The sequence below is a fragment of the Toxotes jaculatrix genome, chromosome 23, assembly GCF_017976425.1.
Source record: "Toxotes jaculatrix isolate fToxJac2 chromosome 23, fToxJac2.pri, whole genome shotgun sequence".
Classification (NCBI taxonomy): Eukaryota; Metazoa; Chordata; class Actinopteri; family Toxotidae; genus Toxotes; species Toxotes jaculatrix.
Window position 1 is genome coordinate 6,567,468 of NC_054416.1, and position 17,823 is coordinate 6,585,290.

The 17,823-nt window shown below is 42.9% G+C and overlaps 2 protein-coding genes across 2 annotated transcripts; one reads left to right on the top strand and one right to left on the bottom strand.

The window, feature by feature from the left end:
• The first annotated feature begins 178 nt into the window (after positions 1-178).
• Positions 179-9,532, top strand: plscr3b (phospholipid scramblase 3b). Its single transcript, XM_041030913.1, has 8 exons — positions 179-334; positions 1,057-1,148; positions 3,453-3,748; positions 4,789-4,831; positions 5,029-5,249; positions 6,603-6,764; positions 7,177-7,338; positions 7,430-9,532. The coding sequence occupies exons 2-8, from the start codon at positions 1,136-1,138 to the stop codon at positions 7,487-7,489; spliced, it is 957 nt and encodes a 318-aa protein (XP_040886847.1). The 5' UTR covers positions 179-334; positions 1,057-1,135; the 3' UTR covers positions 7,490-9,532.
• tnk1 (tyrosine kinase, non-receptor, 1) lies at positions 9,481-17,677 on the bottom strand. The gene is made up of 14 exons (XM_041030912.1): positions 17,373-17,677; positions 15,470-15,648; positions 15,168-15,238; positions 14,886-15,059; positions 14,640-14,792; positions 14,228-14,505; positions 13,986-14,112; positions 13,617-13,763; positions 13,353-13,447; positions 12,761-13,006; positions 12,262-12,329; positions 11,603-12,093; positions 11,406-11,501; positions 9,481-10,593 (listed from the first exon to the last, which is right to left on the bottom strand). The coding sequence occupies exons 2-14, from the start codon at positions 15,630-15,632 to the stop codon at positions 10,417-10,419; spliced, it is 2,286 nt and encodes a 761-aa protein (XP_040886846.1). The 5' UTR covers positions 15,633-15,648; positions 17,373-17,677; the 3' UTR covers positions 9,481-10,416.
• Between the last annotated feature and the right edge of the window lie 146 nt (positions 17,678-17,823).

Consider the following 17,823-nt stretch of genomic DNA (forward strand, 5'->3'; position numbering starts at 1 on the left):
CTTTATGACAAACAGATAAGACTATTCCCTGCTTTCTTTAGCTGGATGAAAACACAGATATTGATTCGGATCATGCTCTTGCGTCCCTACACGGAAGCTTTAATGAAGGTCGCATGAGCGTTAGAAAAAGGGGGAGGAGAATTTAAAAAAAAAAAAGTGATGGGAGGAGAGACAGCAACAGCGAGAAACAGGTTAGAAAAAAAGACGTGAGAAAGCGAGTCGCTGGGGTTACGATCGGTTTTGTCCTCTTTGATTTCTCTCAGTTTCCCTTCGTTGCTTTTATTTGACTGACAGTTTTCCGCTTGGTACAGAGAGGACATCAGCTGCCGGAGAGGTGAGGCTTCTGTGTCCGTTTGTGCCTTTTTAAAAAAAAATAATAATTTCATGAAGCCAGGATTAGAGTGTTTAGGGTTTTTATCAGGCTTTCACCAGACTCAGTGAGGCAGAGAGATACAGCTGGACAGGAAGGCAGTGTGGCAACTTTACTAAAGAACTAACCTGATGAGGGGTCTGAATATATTTATCTTTATCTAATTATCTTAAAAAGGGAAATTCAGCGCCAGCTGCAAATTTCTAATGTTAATAAAACCAATATGATAACCTGTAGAGCAGCATAGGGTTTGACTTGAGTGGGATCCAGTGGAAAAAGAAATTACCCCCCTCACCGCCATCCCCTCCCCACGCCAGCCTCCTCTAAGACACGGCGCACCCACTTTTATTTCCATGCATCTGAGCTCTCTGGTCATAATACAGCTCCAAGATCCTGTTCTGCCCTTTAGTTTCCACTGTATCACATGATACTTATTGGTAAAGTAAAAAAAATGGACCAGGGAACTTTGTGGTAAACACTTACTTATTAAACCGTTGTAGTGTTTCGACATCAACATCACACGATTATAGGAGAATAAAGGGCACTCAGTCGAATGAGGTTAAGTGCTGTTGGTCTTGGACTCTTGTTATTGTCACTTTCTGTTCCAGTGCAACACCCCTTCCATTTTGGGTTTTATCTCAGCCCCCCCCCCTGCCTTTCCCTTTCATTCCTGCTGTTTCCCACAGAGATCCAGGGAGGAGAACGGGAAGTGTGACCTCGTTTCTCTCTGTGCCCAGAAAAAAAATTTCAGCCAGCTCCTCGGCCATGTCTGCTCCTGGTAAGTGCCTCAGCACAGCATCAGCTAAGATTCTGGGAGAGAAAAAAAAAAGAGACCAGTGAACGTCACCGCCTAATCAACGAATGCCTTGTCCTGCTCCCAGACTCCTCCAACGGCCTACATAAATTTTATCCTACTCAGGGTGGTGAAATTTGAGAGAAATTCCTTGAATGCTTGAAAACTTTTCAGATTTTGATCTCGCGTACTTTTTCTTCTGTACGAAAAAGAGCAGCTTTAGGAGGTGAAAGGCCTCAATGTGTGGGCTTGTCAGTCTTTGCACATGAGGGTGGACGTTCTGCAAACACGCTGGCTTAAGTTTTTTTTTGTTTTGTTTCCTTGCAAGTTAGAGGAAGGAATGTGGAAAGAGGTGGAGCACCTACAAGCCTCAAAAGTTTAGGCATTACATTAGTCATGTCCTCTTTGACTTCAGGCTCTTGTTCAAAAGGCAGAAGTGGTGTGTGGGTTTGTTGCCTTCTAACTGTCATCCATGACGCTTCATTACACGAATGCAGCCTCGAAACCGTACGTCGACTCACAATCTTAACTGAAAAACAGTCTCACTATGAAATAGTCCAGCGACCTCTTATGTGTGCTGACGTGCTTAAGGCTATTGTTGGACTGTCCTGCCAAGCTAACAGAAACCAGTTTTGTCAGCTATGAGTCAAATTTGACACCAGTACATACATAACACACAAATCCATCTTATCTCTACACGGGTGACATGGCGATTGATGACACTATGTTTCTGTTACACACATAAGGTGAGGAAGTTTATTATTGTAGTATATTTATCATAAATAATTTCTATGGTACATTTCATTGCAAGAAAACTCAGTGAGCTTTACATTAAAATACAGACTACAACAAGGGATGTTACAAATAAACCACTTTGCACAGAAAACTGGCCACAGCCACCCCACAGGCAGAAACCACAAGACATGCAGATTCAGAAATTAGTCATTAGATGCCTGAGAGCATTGTAAGAGATATCAGACAAGGACCAAGTAACAAAAAACACTCTCAGCAGACCTGGATCTTATTCCAGATAGAAAAACCAACAAATGAGTGCGGTGCAGGTGCAAACCACACTCATTTGTTTGATGAATCTGATATCTGATAGTGCTTGTTCAACCCATTTCAATATTAACAATATTTACAGTAATTTAAACCAGAAAAGCAGTTTGCCTTTTTGCTTGGTTAATGGTTTAAATGACCAACTGACAACATGATGCATAAGATTGTGTCTTTGCAAACTTCACTCGAAACAAACAGCAATCAAACCATCCTCTTTAAGAAAGCTCTGCAGTGACTTTACTCTGCAGACGCCTGAACACATGACAGTCGTCAGCATTCCACCTAATTAAATACAGACATCCTCATGCAAGTCTCTGTCACAGACTCTTCTTTTAGCCATTTAAGCTCTGTTCCCCATGATCTACTTAACATTGTTTGTGGCTCTTTTAAACTAATTTTGAACAATTGTGTATTGAGTGAGTGAGGGTGTGAGTCAGTCAGTCAATCTCATTACTGGAATCTGCAGAATCTAAAAGTTGTGTCATTTTTTTTTTTTTAAGTTTAGAGGAAGCTTCTGTTATGGTGTCACCATTATAAACTGCCTTTTGAAATCATTCATGATTGGTGTAGTTTGTTCCAGTCAGGAAAAAAAGTCTGCAGCTCTTGAATTCATGCTTGGTTTATCAAGCTCTTTTTAGAATAAATAAATAAATAAATAAATAGTCCCTGAGAGAATATTTAGCATGAAAATGTGACATGTAAAAACCACTTCTGTAAGTGCTTTCAGTCTGCACTGTGCCTCTGCTAATTGGCTTTGCTGTGCCATCCTGGAAAAGCAGGATGATCCGCAGTAAACACACACACAGCACAGAGCAGCTGCTATCAGTCAGACACACTGACCGTGCAGCAGCAATGACCTGAGTGTGTTCTGCGTTATTAGATTTTTATCTTGTTGGAAGGTAAGAATTTGAAACACACATTTGGGCGAGAAATCTGATCATGATTCTTGAGATAAGATTTTGAAGCCAGGAAGTGGTTTTTTTTTTATGTTTTTCCTTTTCTAAATGAATATTATGTTTCAGTGTAACACGTTTTTCCAGTTTGAATGTCATCAGGTGTTGTCCTGTGGAAAAATACCTCTCTGTGTTGTTTTCAGATCTGTAGCTTGTATAATGAATCTATATGAAAACTTTTATCAAATTATTCGAATCGTGACTTATGAAATTTGGCTGAATTTACCTGTTGAGGGTGGTGTTTGTACTAATATCACTGTCTGTTTTTTTTTTCCAGGATACCCAGGCTCTCACAACCAGGCTCCCTACCCCATGCCTCAGCCTGGTGGCCACTCTGTATCCCCTTACCCAGTTTCTCCGGGGGGGTATGGAGACCAGAGTCAAGCCCCTCCACCAGGCTTCAACATGGGATACAATCCAGGCCAGCCTCCAGTCATGTATCAGCCAGGACCAGTAGGCCCAGTTCCAGGGCCGGAGTATGGCGGCCCCCCGGGAGCAATCTCCCCGGCTCCGGTCGGGGCTCCAGCTGTTGTTGCTGTTGGGGTCCCGCCAGGGCTTGAATACCTCACACAGGTAGGCCAGATAAAAATATAAAAAAATAGTGCACATTTTTTATGTCTAAAAAGAAGAGATAGAGATCTGAGAACATAGCTTTGGGTTTTGAAATTTCTTAACATGAGTCATGAGTTCTTAAGTTCTTAAGATAAATGAGAAGTCAGGTGATTTCGGATGCTGTTCCACCTGTTCTAAGATTTTTTTCTTCTGAACAAAGTCATGATTTCAGAAATGTATTCCTTTTCTGACCATTCAGCTCTCACTGAGGGTGTACTGTGTTGAGCTACTGTAGGGTACTTTCAAGTAATCGCTAAGATTCAAGTCACTACATTTACTTTTGCTGCGGTAACTGATTTACCTTTTATCTGTCTGGTTTATTGCACCTCGGTACAGATAAAATCAAATTAATTACAAAGTAAAACTGTCTGCTTTGCATCAGGAGCTGGACCCAGTTATGCTGTAATAAACTGTTATACAATGAAGAAAAGAGAACTGAGGTGACTTTAGTGTGCCCACCTTTTAATTCTGTTTTTTTTTCCCTAATAAAACAATGTAGTGTGACCTCAGTCCTCTCTCAGCCTTTTGAACTTGTAAAGATCATGTCCAACATTGTTCTTTTTAAAAACAGGGACTACTTTTTCTTTGGACAACCATTAGAGGATCAGCTTACAACAAATAGAGGTTAAACAAAGACTTTTAACTTGCTCTCAGCGTTCTCTTGCAAATAATCCTTCATGTAGAGACAAAAAAAAGGGAAACCATTTGTAAATACAGAAGAGTCTGCTGGTAGTAAGACGCCGACCCATTTGGAAAAGACTCTTTCCACAGCAGCTAGAGTTGGGTTAGTCTATAACTTTATGAAAATTCCTGAGGTAAGTAACTTTGCATTGCAGGCAAGAGAAGCTGTCGCTTTGTGTTTGCAGCTTTTCTCTTATTTTAAGAGGAATAAAACTTTCAGACTTGAGGATGGATTTATTTTTGTGGTGATAAACAGTTTCCATTTTCTTGTCATTTTTCATTTAGTCTTCCTCACATTATTTTCTGTTGTGTGGATTTAGATTGACCAAATCCTGATTCACCAAAAGGTGGAACTCCTGGAAGGTAAGGCATGTTACATGTTAATCCAGTCATATTTACTCCAGTTTGTAAACAGGACATAAACAGAAGCGATTTGTCAGTGTTCGATACACCCACAAGCTTTAAACCTCTCAGTAGAAATCATAATAATAAAATGACGTCTGTCCCAAAACTTTGTTGTTCACCATTTCCACTCTCCCCCACCTTCCAACCCTGGGCAGCTTTCATCGGGTTTGAGACCAATAACCAGTATGAGATAAAGAACAGCCTGGGCCAAAAGATCTACAAGGCCAAAGAGAAGAACGACTGCTGCACCAGGAACTGCTGTGGCTCGCTGCGCAGCTTCGACATGAAGATCAAGGACAACATGGACAGAGAGGTCATCCGCCTCATACGCCCTTTCCGCTGCGTCTCCTGCTGGTGCCCTTGCTGCCTGCAAGAGGTGTGTTTGTGTCTTGGTGTGTGTGGGTGGGTGGTTGTAAATGACTCAGAAAGTGTCAAAAGTCGCTGTTAAAAGCCTTATTTTATATTGATTTACCACAGCAAGATCAATGTTTTAGCAATTCAATAGCTTGTTCAGCACCAAATCATCCTGAGTACTCACCACAGGTATGGATAAACACTCTGATAATCTGTTATAATATTTGTCCTGTGTGTGTCAAGATAATGTGTACTATTATTAATACGGTTAATATTTAACCATATTGATTGTCTGAGGAGTTTGTGATTCCAGACATTTAACCTTTCTTTTGATAAAGCAGTTGATTCACAATTTAGCTTTCTGAGTAAAGACACCACAGAGATCACCACAGTGAAAGCAACCAAAGAGAAAATGGAGGTGCTAAATGTCAAAAACTGAAAAAAAGTTAAAGAGCAAGTTTTGCGATATTCTGCATTTTTCTTATTGTCAGGTAAATACCATAACTAAGCCTGACATATCTCACTCCTCTGTGATGAGCCGCACCATTGCACATTATTACCACGCACATGGACACTGTAGTTTATTTTGGTTCAGTCCACACACATTGTCCTGCTGCTGTAAACACTCCATATGTTTTAATCCGCAGCTAAAAATAGTTCCCCAGTGATTGTACTGTTTACTGTTTGAGTCTCACTTAAAATTACAGTGCCCAGCTGTAAACAGGATTTTTAAAAACACCCTTTAACACAAGGGGAACTTGAAAGCAGCTAATTTCACTTTCATTTACAGACGAAAAACCTTTAAGATCCCATCAGGTAAAAACCCCCTCAGCCTCTGAGCTCTCGGTGGCTCATATTTGGAGGCCTCTGTCTTCACTGCCTTTGCCTTGTGTTACTACTGAGTTGCTGAGTGGCGTTTCAGTGTCTTTGTACACCGGTGTGCTCAGGCAGGGGTTTGTTAAGACTATGAATGGCCCTTTGTCGAAACTATCTCCCAGACTTCCCCAATCCTCTGCCCTCCCTCTACCTCTGAGACCCTTCTCTTTCTGTCTCCATTTAATCACATGGTTGGCATCGACCGGCTACAGTACGTTCCTACTGGGCACGAATCCAAGCTCCTGCACTCACATACTGTGGTGGTCTGTTTACTGACCAGACAGGAGCCATGTGAGATGTATTACCTTTGTTATGTGGTGCCACAATGGAGCGCTCAGAGTCTCACTTATCATTCCTGCTGTCCCGTGTGATCTGCTGGGTAGCCCCCGGTTTATTTCTGTCTTTTTTTATCTGTCAGCGTCAAGAGATGAGGGCAGGTTTTAAAGCTCTATGGAGTCACTTTCACAATTTTGTGTCTCACTATGTATGTGACCCGCAGATGGAGGTCCAGGCACCACCCGGCACCACCATAGGCTACGTCAAACAGGACTGGCACCCTTTCCTGCCACGGTTTTCTATCCAGGGAGCAAACAAGGAGACCGTGCTGAAACTGGAAGGGCCCTGCTTTGCCTGCAACTGCTGTGGGGACGTCAACTTTGAGGTACGGTGAGAGAAGTTGCTGTTTGTGGGTGAAACTCAGCAACTTTTTGCCATTAATGGCAGCAATTACTAACATGTCAGTGGGATTAAACGCTTTAATTGGCTTAAGGGAATCATTTTGGGAAAACACATTATTTGCTTTGTTGCAGATGAGAAGGTCGATGCCAGTCACATCTGTCCATTAAAAATCCACCTACCAGCACCACTAAAGTTTAATAATTAACATGTCACGTTTTTGCCTGTTCAGTCTGTAGAAATATAAAACTGACACAATTCCCTGGACTCACTGCACCCACTTAAATAAATAAGATATAACCTGTTATATAGTGAGGGTTCTGGCAAGTGGATTTTGTAACCTTTGGACAGAGCTTTAGATCTTTACACTTGACACTGTCACACTTTTTGCTCTGCAGCTGAAGGGGTTAGATGGTGATAAACCCATCGGCCGCATCAGCAAGCAGTGGAGCGGTCTTCTGAAGGAAGTCTTCACCGACACGGACAACTTTGGCATCCAGTTCCCGCTGGACATGGACGTGAAGATGAAAGCTGTGCTCATGGGAGCCTGCTTCCTCATTGTAAGCCTGCAGTTTTATTGAATAACACTGATTTTAATTTGTGGGATCTTGCTGAATGATGATCATTTCCTTGTTTGTCCTCACTTCACAGGATTTCATGTTCTTCGAGAAGGTGGGGGAGGCCAACCAGCGCAGCACCGTGTTTTCATAACAGAGGAAGAAAAGGAGGGGAAACCAAAAGCATGGGAGCAAGGACTTTCACCAGTTATGCATACTCTGTTCATTTATTTTGTTTTTCTTTTTTTTTTTTTTGTTAATCCTTCCTTCACCAGATTCCAGCCAATATGGTGCCAACCCCAGGATCCTTTCACACACAGACACAGACCTGTTTGAGCCAATGAACTCCTGATTCAGGATAAAAAAATCCATCCAAACTCAGTGACTAACACTGGTTGGCATGTTGCTATTTTTTTACACTCCATACAGTCTATAGACATGTTTGTCTATTTTTAATTGAGTTCTATAAGCTGAGGTATAATCCTTGTCAAAGAAAATCAACCTAATCCTCAATATCTTTTCAGTGCCTACAGACAGAAATAAGTGGATATCGACACTCGGACTGTATCTGAACTTGCCTTATGCTACACTGGCGTTGACATTTTATATGTTTGCTGTATGTTTATCAATTATTATTATACTTGTAGTCATGCTTATTGAAGAAACTATATAAATAGATGGAGTATAAGTGCAATACTGTTGTGGATGTAGAAGCTGTATTCATTGGCTTGCTCTTTAGCCATGCTGGCAGCCAGCTGATGGTATTGTCGATCCACCACGTTGGTCTAGACTGAAATATTTCAACAACTATCAGATGGATTATCGTGACATTTTGTACAGACATTCATGGTCACTAGAGGGTGAATCTTAATGACTTTGGTGGTCCCTTCACTTTTCATCTAGCACTGTCTTCAGGTCAGAGGTTTAATTTGGCCAGTCCCTAAACCAAGGTTAGTGACATTCCCATCATCCTCAGTTGTACTTTAAGTGACAATTAGTAAATGTTAGCATGCAAAAAAAGCTGATATAGGATGGATCATTAACATTGTAAATATTGCACCAGCATGTTAGCATTGTCATTGTTAGCATTTTAGTGTGATAACGTTAGTGCTTAGCTCAAATAACTGTTGTGCCTAAGTGCAGCCTCATAGTGCCGCTTGCATGGCTGTACTCTTGTTATATATTAACTATATATATATAAGCTCTAAGCACTGAACACAGTAAATAGGCTGTTGTTGTTTTTCTCATATATATAGGGAAGTGTTGGTTGTGATGGTGTGAGGATTGGGAGGATGTTTAATATCTCGCGGTCAAAATTGTGAACTCTGAAGTTGACACGTATTTACCAAAGTTTTCTTTCTCTACCTCTCAGTTGCCTTTCTCTTCCTCGAAGCCCTCTGTGTCTTCAAGCCTAGTTTACATAATCTAACAGAACTGTAGCACAGGCTGCAGTGTAGATGCCCTCGTGCCTCCTCTGTGTTTTAGTTGTTGCTGTGGAGACTGATGCCACAGTCAGACCTCGCCCTCCAATTTCTCCAGATACCGCCGCATTGAACTAGTAATGACATAGGAGAGAGGCAATGTGGGTTATGGTTATATGGGGGGTAAATTTTTGAGCAAAAGAGAAATGAAATAGAAAGCAAATGAAAAACAGAAGTTGAGGTTAGTGAATGTAAATCTTAACTGGGGAACTCCAAACCACTTAGGTGTGTGAGGAAACACAGAAAGCAACCCGAATGTGAACTCGTGACTTTTGGCCTGTTTTCAGCTCATGTGCTCTGCTTTAGACTGATTTGAAAATTTCAATGTTTGCAAAAGTTGCTTATTGCTGTTTAATGGGACTCTTGTTCTGAATTTTAAAATCACAAATAACACAGGTGCTTCTCTTGTGATATTTGCTTGCCACAAGTGCTCTCTAATCCAGACTCTCTAGTACCCTGCCAGTAACTACATGTGTGTCATTGCATGGCATGCACAGTGCATTTAATGCAATTATTTGTTCACTGGGTCATGGTAATTCTTTGAGTCAGTTGTATCTGTGGTTGGCAGGAGCGTTTTCTGTTTCCTGTGTCTCTGTCAAAACTACTGTGTACCATTTTCCTGTAACAGTAGTATCTTGTCACAGTTTAATACTTTCTTTTTTTGTACAGAAACATAAAATACCCAGTAGTTCAGAAATAAAAATGCCTCGTCGTTGTTAAAGTTGTGTTACTCTGCTCCAGCTGATCGTCCAGGAAATTCTGGGGAAGCCCCACATCTGGTTTTACTTGGAAAAAATGATTGTTGCTTCAGAGAGAGATCCAGTTAACACCAGTGGCCAGTGCCACTAAAACTTTGCTCCACTTCAGTTACTGAGTTACTTTCTTAACACAATATGCGCTTTATTGGCTTCAGTATCAGCTTCCTTTCAGTCTTATCTTCTTGCATTTATATTAACAGAAAGATTATATTCATGCCCTACTTAAGATGCAACATAAGTAGGCAAGACCTCCCTTTTCTGCTCAGATACTAAATGTCTCACTGCTCCACCTCATGGAAGCAAGTGTGAAATACAACCATAGTATTTAGGATCATGTCTGCACATGTCCATCACTGCAGTGGGCTGCAGAGGTCTGACAAGCTCACTTCTTTCTAAGTCCAGAGCCAACAACGATTTAAGGCAGTTTTTTTTTCCTCATATGCATAAGTGCTCTCCAACACCTGCAGATGGACTTTGATGTGTAAAATCTGATCAGACCAGATCATAACTTTTATTCAACAAAACAGTTATTTCACAAACGTACAAACGTTCAAATTCTAAAATGTACAAAAGATAAAAAAAATCTATTTGCAAATAACACAATGTGCAGGATAACATCTCATTGCCATAAACATATGTCCTTGTGCATTCATCTTTTTAAATTCATCCACCTTCATTTTCCTTCTTTAACCTCCACAGGAGTGACCTCCCACACCTGGTTCCATATTGGGGTGCCGTCCTGTTGTTGTACTGGTAAGTTCCAAGGGTCAGAGTTTGTCACTGCAAAGCAGAATGAAAAAGTCGACCGTCCATGTAAAATCAGCCAGGAAAAAAAAATCCCTTCAGACTCGTCTCTCTGCGCTAACTTGAGGTCGCTCCCTCTCGCCTGGGCCAGGCCTGTCGTCTCGAGACGATCGGATCAGGTAGCGGCTGGCCAGCTGCAGATTCCACTGGTATCTGGAGAGGATCTTCACACAGTCCTCTCTGGAGCAGAGGCTCAGCGAGTACAGCTGCTCCAGCTGAGGGGAAAGGAACAAGAGAACAATGATCAAAAGCAGCCATCAAAATAATGTGTGTATATATTTAGCTTTTTACCTGTTGGAAACAAAATGGAGGAACAAATGAGACAAACAAAACTTGAGGTCAGAAAACTGCTCCTTATTTGCTTTCTGAGTGTTGAAACCTTCAGGCATGTTGCAGCTCTGGACACACCTCAAAGCAGGTGTTCTGCATTTGCATTCTGATGCAGAACACCTGCTGTGACATTACCAATGTGATGTCCGACAGCTTTAGTGACTGGTTACTTTCCATGCCCTTCTTGCCAAGTGAAAACCATGTATCACCAAACTGGTGGAGCATTTTCACAGTGTGGTATTAGTACACCTTTCACACCTGAAGAAAAAAATGCCTTTAAATCAAAACCAGATTAACCTGTTAGTTCACCTCAGGGCACAGATTCCATGTTTGGAATACGCACAGTGCACACAGCAGACTATACCTGTCAGATTAATTAATAGGCCTGTACAAAGTTGGTACCTCAGACTTGCCGTAAAGCTGTATTTCTATCTTTTGTATTGCACTATTTTAGATATTTTGGGTATAATAACTATTTATGAATACTTTTAAAACGAGGCTTAAAACTTCTCTTTTTGCCTCTGCATTTTATTAAGTTCACACTGAGCTGAAATTTTTTTATTGTTTACTTCCATTTTTATTTATATTTTATCCTAAGTTTTATTAATGTAAATCCCATTTGAACCGCATCAGTTGCAGATACAGGTAGATATGATGATTCTTCCTATTTGTGCTGACACTCATTTCATGGTCTGACCTTGAGTTGTTGCTCAGCTCGCACTGGATTCCAGTCATTACGCTGAAGAGCAGCGTGAACCTCTTCAGTGGTCACTCCATGTACTGCCTCCATAACCTGACCAGGGCAGAGCAACAACACTTGCATTTCAATCCTCTGAGAGCAGTGTCACGCAGAAAGAAAATGCATCTGATACAGTAAGAAAACTCGTCTCTTGCCTGTGTGATGAGACTGTCTTTCGTGTTCTGCACATGAGGCGATTTCTCTCGATCTCTGATTCGCTCCCTCTCTCGATCTCTCTCTCTGCTGTCTGCATAGTCGTCCAGCTGCGGGGTCGAGCGTGCCATGTGGGACATCTTAGCCAGGTTGGAGACTCCGACACCCTGCTGAGGCTGGTGCTGGGGTTGAGGTTGAGGCTGAGCGGGAAGGGCTGGGACCACCTGTGTGGGCCAGGAGGTTACTGGAGCTGGATTGATTGCGGGCCTCCTCTGAGACTTTATGTTCAAGCGTTTCAGGTTGGGGAGTGGCGGTCGAGGAGGAGGAGCGATACTGGCTTCGCTGAACCGACGGGGGTCCTGCTGCATCACCACGCTACGAGCTGCCATCACTGGGGCTATGAGTCTGCCCTGCTGATCCACCTTGACCATTCCCACTGTGTGAGCTCGAGGACGGTGTCCACTTATGACAGACTCCAGGCTCCGAGACATACCTGAAGACACAGGTGGAGTCTTTTTAATGCAAAGAGTTTAATGTATGAATGAGACTCCATAACAATGTTATAACATTCAAAACCCAGATCATATCTGGTTTCATCATGAAGTTATACTGATATGCGTTTTTTTTTTGGCTCTACCCTGGCTGTATTTTTAGTTCCTACCTGCCATTTTCTGCAGATTGGACCTCTCCCTCTCTCTGACAGGGCTCGGCTTCCGGCTGCTGCTGCTGCACAGGTCAGAAAAGTAAACACATTAGTTTGAAAGCCTTGACTGAAAAGATGCAGTGACTCACAGCAGGTTAAAGTTCAGCGCTGCACTCTGGTTAGCATTCTGCAATAAAACTCAATGACCCAGAGGCCTGAGATGGGAGTTTATATGATTTTCAACATGATATAGGCAGAGTTTTATAAAAGGGACATTTGTCAGTTGAAAAATCACAACTAACAACTGTTTTTTGTTTGTTTTGTAGTATCCTGTAGGGACAACAAATTAGGAGAAAAGCAGCAAAGTGCTGTTAATAAACAGCTACTAGAGGTCAGCATTATATCTCTGGGCCTGCTTGTGTCATGGTTTATCTGTAGCTGCAGCCATCATGTAATTTTTGCTTCTTCTATGCCTCCTCTAAGTAAAACAAACAGGAGGATGAGGGCTATCACTGACTCTTCCAGGTTCTCCGGTGATCCCCAGCAGCGTTCGGGGTTGATGTCTCCATGCCCGGTGTGATGCAGGGTGCCCTTCAGGGGAGTTGAGATATAAACAGAATTGGAGGCAGCGTTGGGCCCGGGGTTGTTGGAAGTGGAGGGAGCAGCAGTACCAGGAAGGACCGACGGTGCAGTGAGGCTTGGGGGAAAACAGCCGACTGCGAGCGTCCTCTGATTCTGGCCTTTCCACTCACTCAGCTCCAGACTGCAGACAGAGACGCAGGACGTGTGGTTAGAATCTTTACACTCTTACTGTCTCTAAAATGTAAATATGTAAAGTTAAATAGAAAATAAATATCAAATTTTATGGTAAAAAAAAAAGGTGAGTTTCATAACTGTTAGACTTGTTCAGAAAAACAAAGCAAAATGTGTTCAAGGACTCCCTAAGATGAGATTCCACCATTGGAATGCACTTTTGTGAGCCGGTTGATTTAAACCCCTGTTTCATCTTAACAAAAGCCCATTGTGTCGGTCAAAGATTTTCCTTTACTCCCACCCTCCTCACCCTCCTCACCCTCCTCACCCTCCTCACCCTCCTCCCCTTCACCCACCCATGGTCTATGACCGTCACAAGGTCATTGGCCACCAGTGTGAGTTTTCTGGGTTCAGAAAAGTCCCTTGTTGCTTGCACCTCCATTGGTTTAGCCTGTGGAGGAAAAAAAAAAGGAGAAGTGAGGAAAAAATAACACAGAGACATGAAAAACCACAGATCGGAAGCATTTCAAGTAACACATTCTGTCTGCTGGGGAGGTTTAACCAATAGTTCTTCCTCTTATTTCATTATTAGACAATAAAAACACTGAATATCTTCAGACCTCTGTCACCATTGTAGTGAGCTGGGCGAAGCTGGGTCTGTCAGCAGCATTGCAGGCCCAGCACTTCCTCATGACAATGTACAGCTCTTGAGGACAATCTGGCGGTTTCAACAGACGCTCGCCCTCCCGCTCCACACGCCACAAGATCTAGGAGTAATTTCAATAATAGTGAAAGTAAGTAAGTAGTAATTTTGGAAGGAGTAAATGTCAGGAACGCTACAGCACTGAATCACGAAGCGTGTAAAAAACACAAACAGGAGTTAGGGTGGGGACACACATTCCAAACATGAAGACAAACACACTGACTGGCATGGATACAAACACCAAAAGCAGAGCGTGAATGTTCAGGTGTTGCTGACAAGCGTGTACCTGTCGGCCTGACAGACCGAACCAGGGCTCCTCACAGTAAGTAAACATCTCCCACAGGGTGACACCGAACATCCACACGTCTGAGGCATGGGAGAAGGAGCCAACACGAAGACTCTCTGGAGCGCACCTGGAAAAGAAGCATGTTGACAGTCCAGGAGGAAAGTATAATGGGTGAGAATTTTAAGTATTATTTCCTCCTCCAAATTTGAACATGCCATTTTTTTTTTTCCAAGACTCCTCACCACGCGAACGGGATGCGTCTGTGCGCCGACATGACGTAGTGATCTGTCTCTTGGCTCAGGCCTCTCATCAGGCCAAAGTCCCCAATCTTCACCATCTCCCTGGAAGCCAGCAGCACATTTCTCGCAGCCAGGTCCCTATGGATGAATCTCCTGGTCTCCAGGTACTCCATACCCGCCGCGATCTGGGTGGCAAAGAGCCAGAGGCGGACCAGAGGGTAATCATACTGACGTGAGCGCAGGGTGTCATATAGTGAGCCCAGGGGGGCTAGCTCTGTTACCTAGAGAAGGGGACATAGGTCAGTGTTTATTCTAGCTCCTAAACACAGCTTAGTTTTAATAGACACATTCATTATCCCTAATTAGTCCCTGAACACCATGTTCAAACCTCAAAAAAAACAACAACACATTTTACCATCTTGAGGGGCTGCGTGAGCACCACACCATAGAGCCGTATGATGTTGGGGTGATCCAACGACTGCATGATGGTTACTTCTTGGAGGAAGTCCGTCAGCGTGTCTGTCTGCCTCGACATACTGCTCCTCAGTGATTTTACTGCTACAGGCAGCTGAGAAGAGTTAAGTCGTAGTTAAGTAGAGGCTCAGTCTCAATCAGGCACTCACTCCAGAAAATAAGTACCAATAACAAAACTGTTTCTTACCACTCTCCCTGTGGGTGTGTGCCACTCTCCCCTCTTCACCACCCCAAAGGACCCGGAGCCCAGCCTCTCACACAGATTCAGCTCGTTGTCTTGTATCAGACAAGGAAGAGCCCGGCTGGCCCCCTCCTGGCTGCTCCACTGCTCTCCTCCGTCCGGACCTCGTCCGCCAAGCACCTGTGTGCATCGGTAAATTAATAAAAAACTTGCCTGATTACATGTAGTTCACACAGAATGCACATGAAATCTACAACAAGGTTGACGTCGATGCTGGATGTTGCAGACCTTGGTCATCCATGGTCGTGATCGTGAAGTTGCCTTGTGGCGTTTCAGAGCATCCCATAATCTTCTTTGTGCTGGAAGAAAAATGTGATGATCAAACTTTAGGCAACACAAATGGACCATGAAATCAATCTAAAGGCTGATAAGGGGCCTTTAAAAGACGAGCACACTACTGTGTTCAAACAGAGGACAATGCTTTTGTACCAAAACCAATTTAAACCCTTCTCTGTTTGACAGGTACTGTATGTCTGTATGTATTGATTTCCACCCAGCATAGATGATCAAAGAGGGACGATCTGGCTCACCGGGTTTGCTGATGCCAATCTGCTCAAGGTCGGCCTCCTTGACGTAAGCAAAGTGCTCGATGCGGGTGATGTTGAGGCCATCTCTGACGCGGACATAGAACTTCTCCAACTGGACCTCGACCAGGAGTTGGTACAGCCACTGAGTCTCCTGGTCCATCAGCATGACCTGGCTGACCTACCTTTATGGGGAAAAGTAGGAATCAGTGTATCTATTTCTAACCTGGAAGAAAGGTAATAAAGGAAGCAGAGAAGTGAACGCACAGGCGGAGGAACAGGTGAAAGAGGCATCACGGTGATACAGGAAACAAAAGGAGAGATTAAAAGATTTTCATTCCCTCAAAAGCACAAACACGTAGGCTCAGTACGAATACGGTGGAAAGGGCTGTGACTCAGAGGAGACAATCCTGCAGTGAATCTTTCAGCACAATGAAAAAACTGAGAGGTGGAAACATTAGCTTGTCTGTGGTTAAGGGGCACCAGTCGGACCGGATCCTGCTCACACAGTATTTATGTAACTACTGAAGTCGTAGAGTGCCTTGAAAGCAGCGTGACTTTGAATAAACTCTGATGAGGCTGGTTCCTGCTTATCAGTTAGCATTTCTTTAATGCTGACGACTTAACAATGGCCCAACACTGAGGATGAGTAAGTGTGCATAACTTCCTTATAGCCACAAAATGAAAAGTTAAAACTCAACAAATTCTTCTTTTGTTGGATATAATCACTGGCTTCTGCTTCTAATGTTACAGGAGGGTTGTACAGCCATAAATCACCTGCTTATCAGCACACCAAGCCCAGCAGGTATGAGTCAGGGGAGGCCTTCAACATTCCCGTGTCATGGTGCCTGGGAAAAATTAACATCCACAATAAACAACTAGCAACTACATTATTTTCAGCGATCAACCTGCTCCATACCAGCCAGGGCTTGCATTAATTTCCAGGGACAACTCCCAGTTAATCTGCACGTAACTTGAGTGAGTAGGAGGCACAACTCTCTGCAGGGTGCACCGAATTTCAGAGGAAAAACTGACACATAAAAGATGTGCATTAGTAAACAAAGAGCGCTCTGTGCTCGTTCTCTCTGTGTACAGACTGATGAATCTTTAACCTGCTCAGCTACTGCAAAATCCTCTCAGAGTAATGGCATGTGTGACCAAGTGTCCAACTATTTAGTCAACAGCCTAATGTGGCTGAACAGTCGCTGGTTAAACTCGCCTGACTTTTATCACACGAGCCATTATCTGTGACTTCAAACTGGCCAGCAGCGTTGTTTACCCACTTCTGTTGGAGAGCATTTGTTTACACTGGTGATGCCTGTCTCTCCTTCGGCTGAGCCCAAGAAGGAATCAAGATAAATCCCCAGTGACACACGTGACAGTTTCATTTACTGCAGTAATAAAAGAAGTATTCAGATCTTGTACTGAAGTAGAAGCACTGTAATGTAAAAATGCTGCTTGCATTGAAACTCTTACTTAAGTGAAATCATTTAAGTTTAAAAAACAAAAACTTAAAGTATTAAATCTCTAAGCACTCATGCAGCACATTGGCCCTTACTATCACTGATGGATCATTGTGTATTGTACTGCAGTATTTTCCTGTTGTAGCTGGTGGAGGTGAAGCTGCTAGAAACTGCTATAAAAAAAAACTGATGGGTAGTTTGTGATGTTTGCTATTACAGTTTATTCTCAGTTATTCTTTAAAGGGCACTACATCACATTAGTAACAGAGTCAAAAATCCTTTCAGTGACCACTGTGTTAAATATTTTTCAAGTTTACATTTACTAATTTTCTCATTAAGAACTATTTGAAACTTGGTTATTTTATTAAACCGTCATTACTTATTCTCCCAGACCTCAGCCTCCACCATAGACCCGGGTCCTGCCCGATACAGGCTCTGATGCTTACCGTTCACCAAAATAACTCAGTCCTCCGGTGGCTGACAGCTATTTGTTAACCACGTACGCTCCGAAACAAGTGATCCATGTTGGCTCTGAAACCTCCAGAGTCGCCGACGGAGGATTTCCAAACGAATCACTCCTCTCCTCTGAATCCTGAACTTCTCATCAATAATAAATCACCCTCTGACAGATCCAGGCTGTTTTTTCGGTAAAGACGGAGGTATATATTTTAATATTAAGACACAACAAGTGCATTTGTGATCTACCTGCGTGTTTTCGTCTCCTTTCTCCGCCTCTTCCCAGATTCTGAACTGACCACACCTCTTCCTGACGCTGCACACCTGAGCTTTCAACACAGCACAAACCTCCAGACAAAATGAAATTACCTGCACAGGTAATAACATGACCTCATGCCATAAATCGTCAACTCAGGACAGTAATGTTGGTTCCCAATTAGC

What these genes read in the sequence shown, in the direction of transcription:
- plscr3b (XM_041030913.1), top strand. An exon ending in GGCTTGAATACCTCACACAG is followed by an intron (nt 3,749 to 4,788) that starts GTAGGCCAGATA and finishes GTGTGGATTTAG; the next exon opens with ATTGACCAAATCCTGATTCA. An exon ending in GCCCTTGCTGCCTGCAAGAG is followed by an intron (nt 5,250 to 6,602) that starts GTGTGTTTGTGT and finishes TGTGACCCGCAG; the next exon opens with ATGGAGGTCCAGGCACCACC.
- tnk1 (XM_041030912.1), bottom strand. Translation starts at nt 15,632, where the DNA reads ATGCTGATGGACCAGGAGACTCAGTGGCTGTACCAACTCCTGGTCGAG. An exon ending in TCACGCAGCCCCTCAAGATG is followed by an intron (nt 14,506 to 14,639) that starts GTAAAATGTGTT and finishes CCCCTTCTCTAG; the next exon opens with GTAACAGAGCTAGCCCCCCT. An exon ending in AGACGCATCCCGTTCGCGTG is followed by an intron (nt 14,113 to 14,227) that starts GTGAGGAGTCTT and finishes CTTCTTTTCCAG; the next exon opens with GTGCGCTCCAGAGAGTCTTC.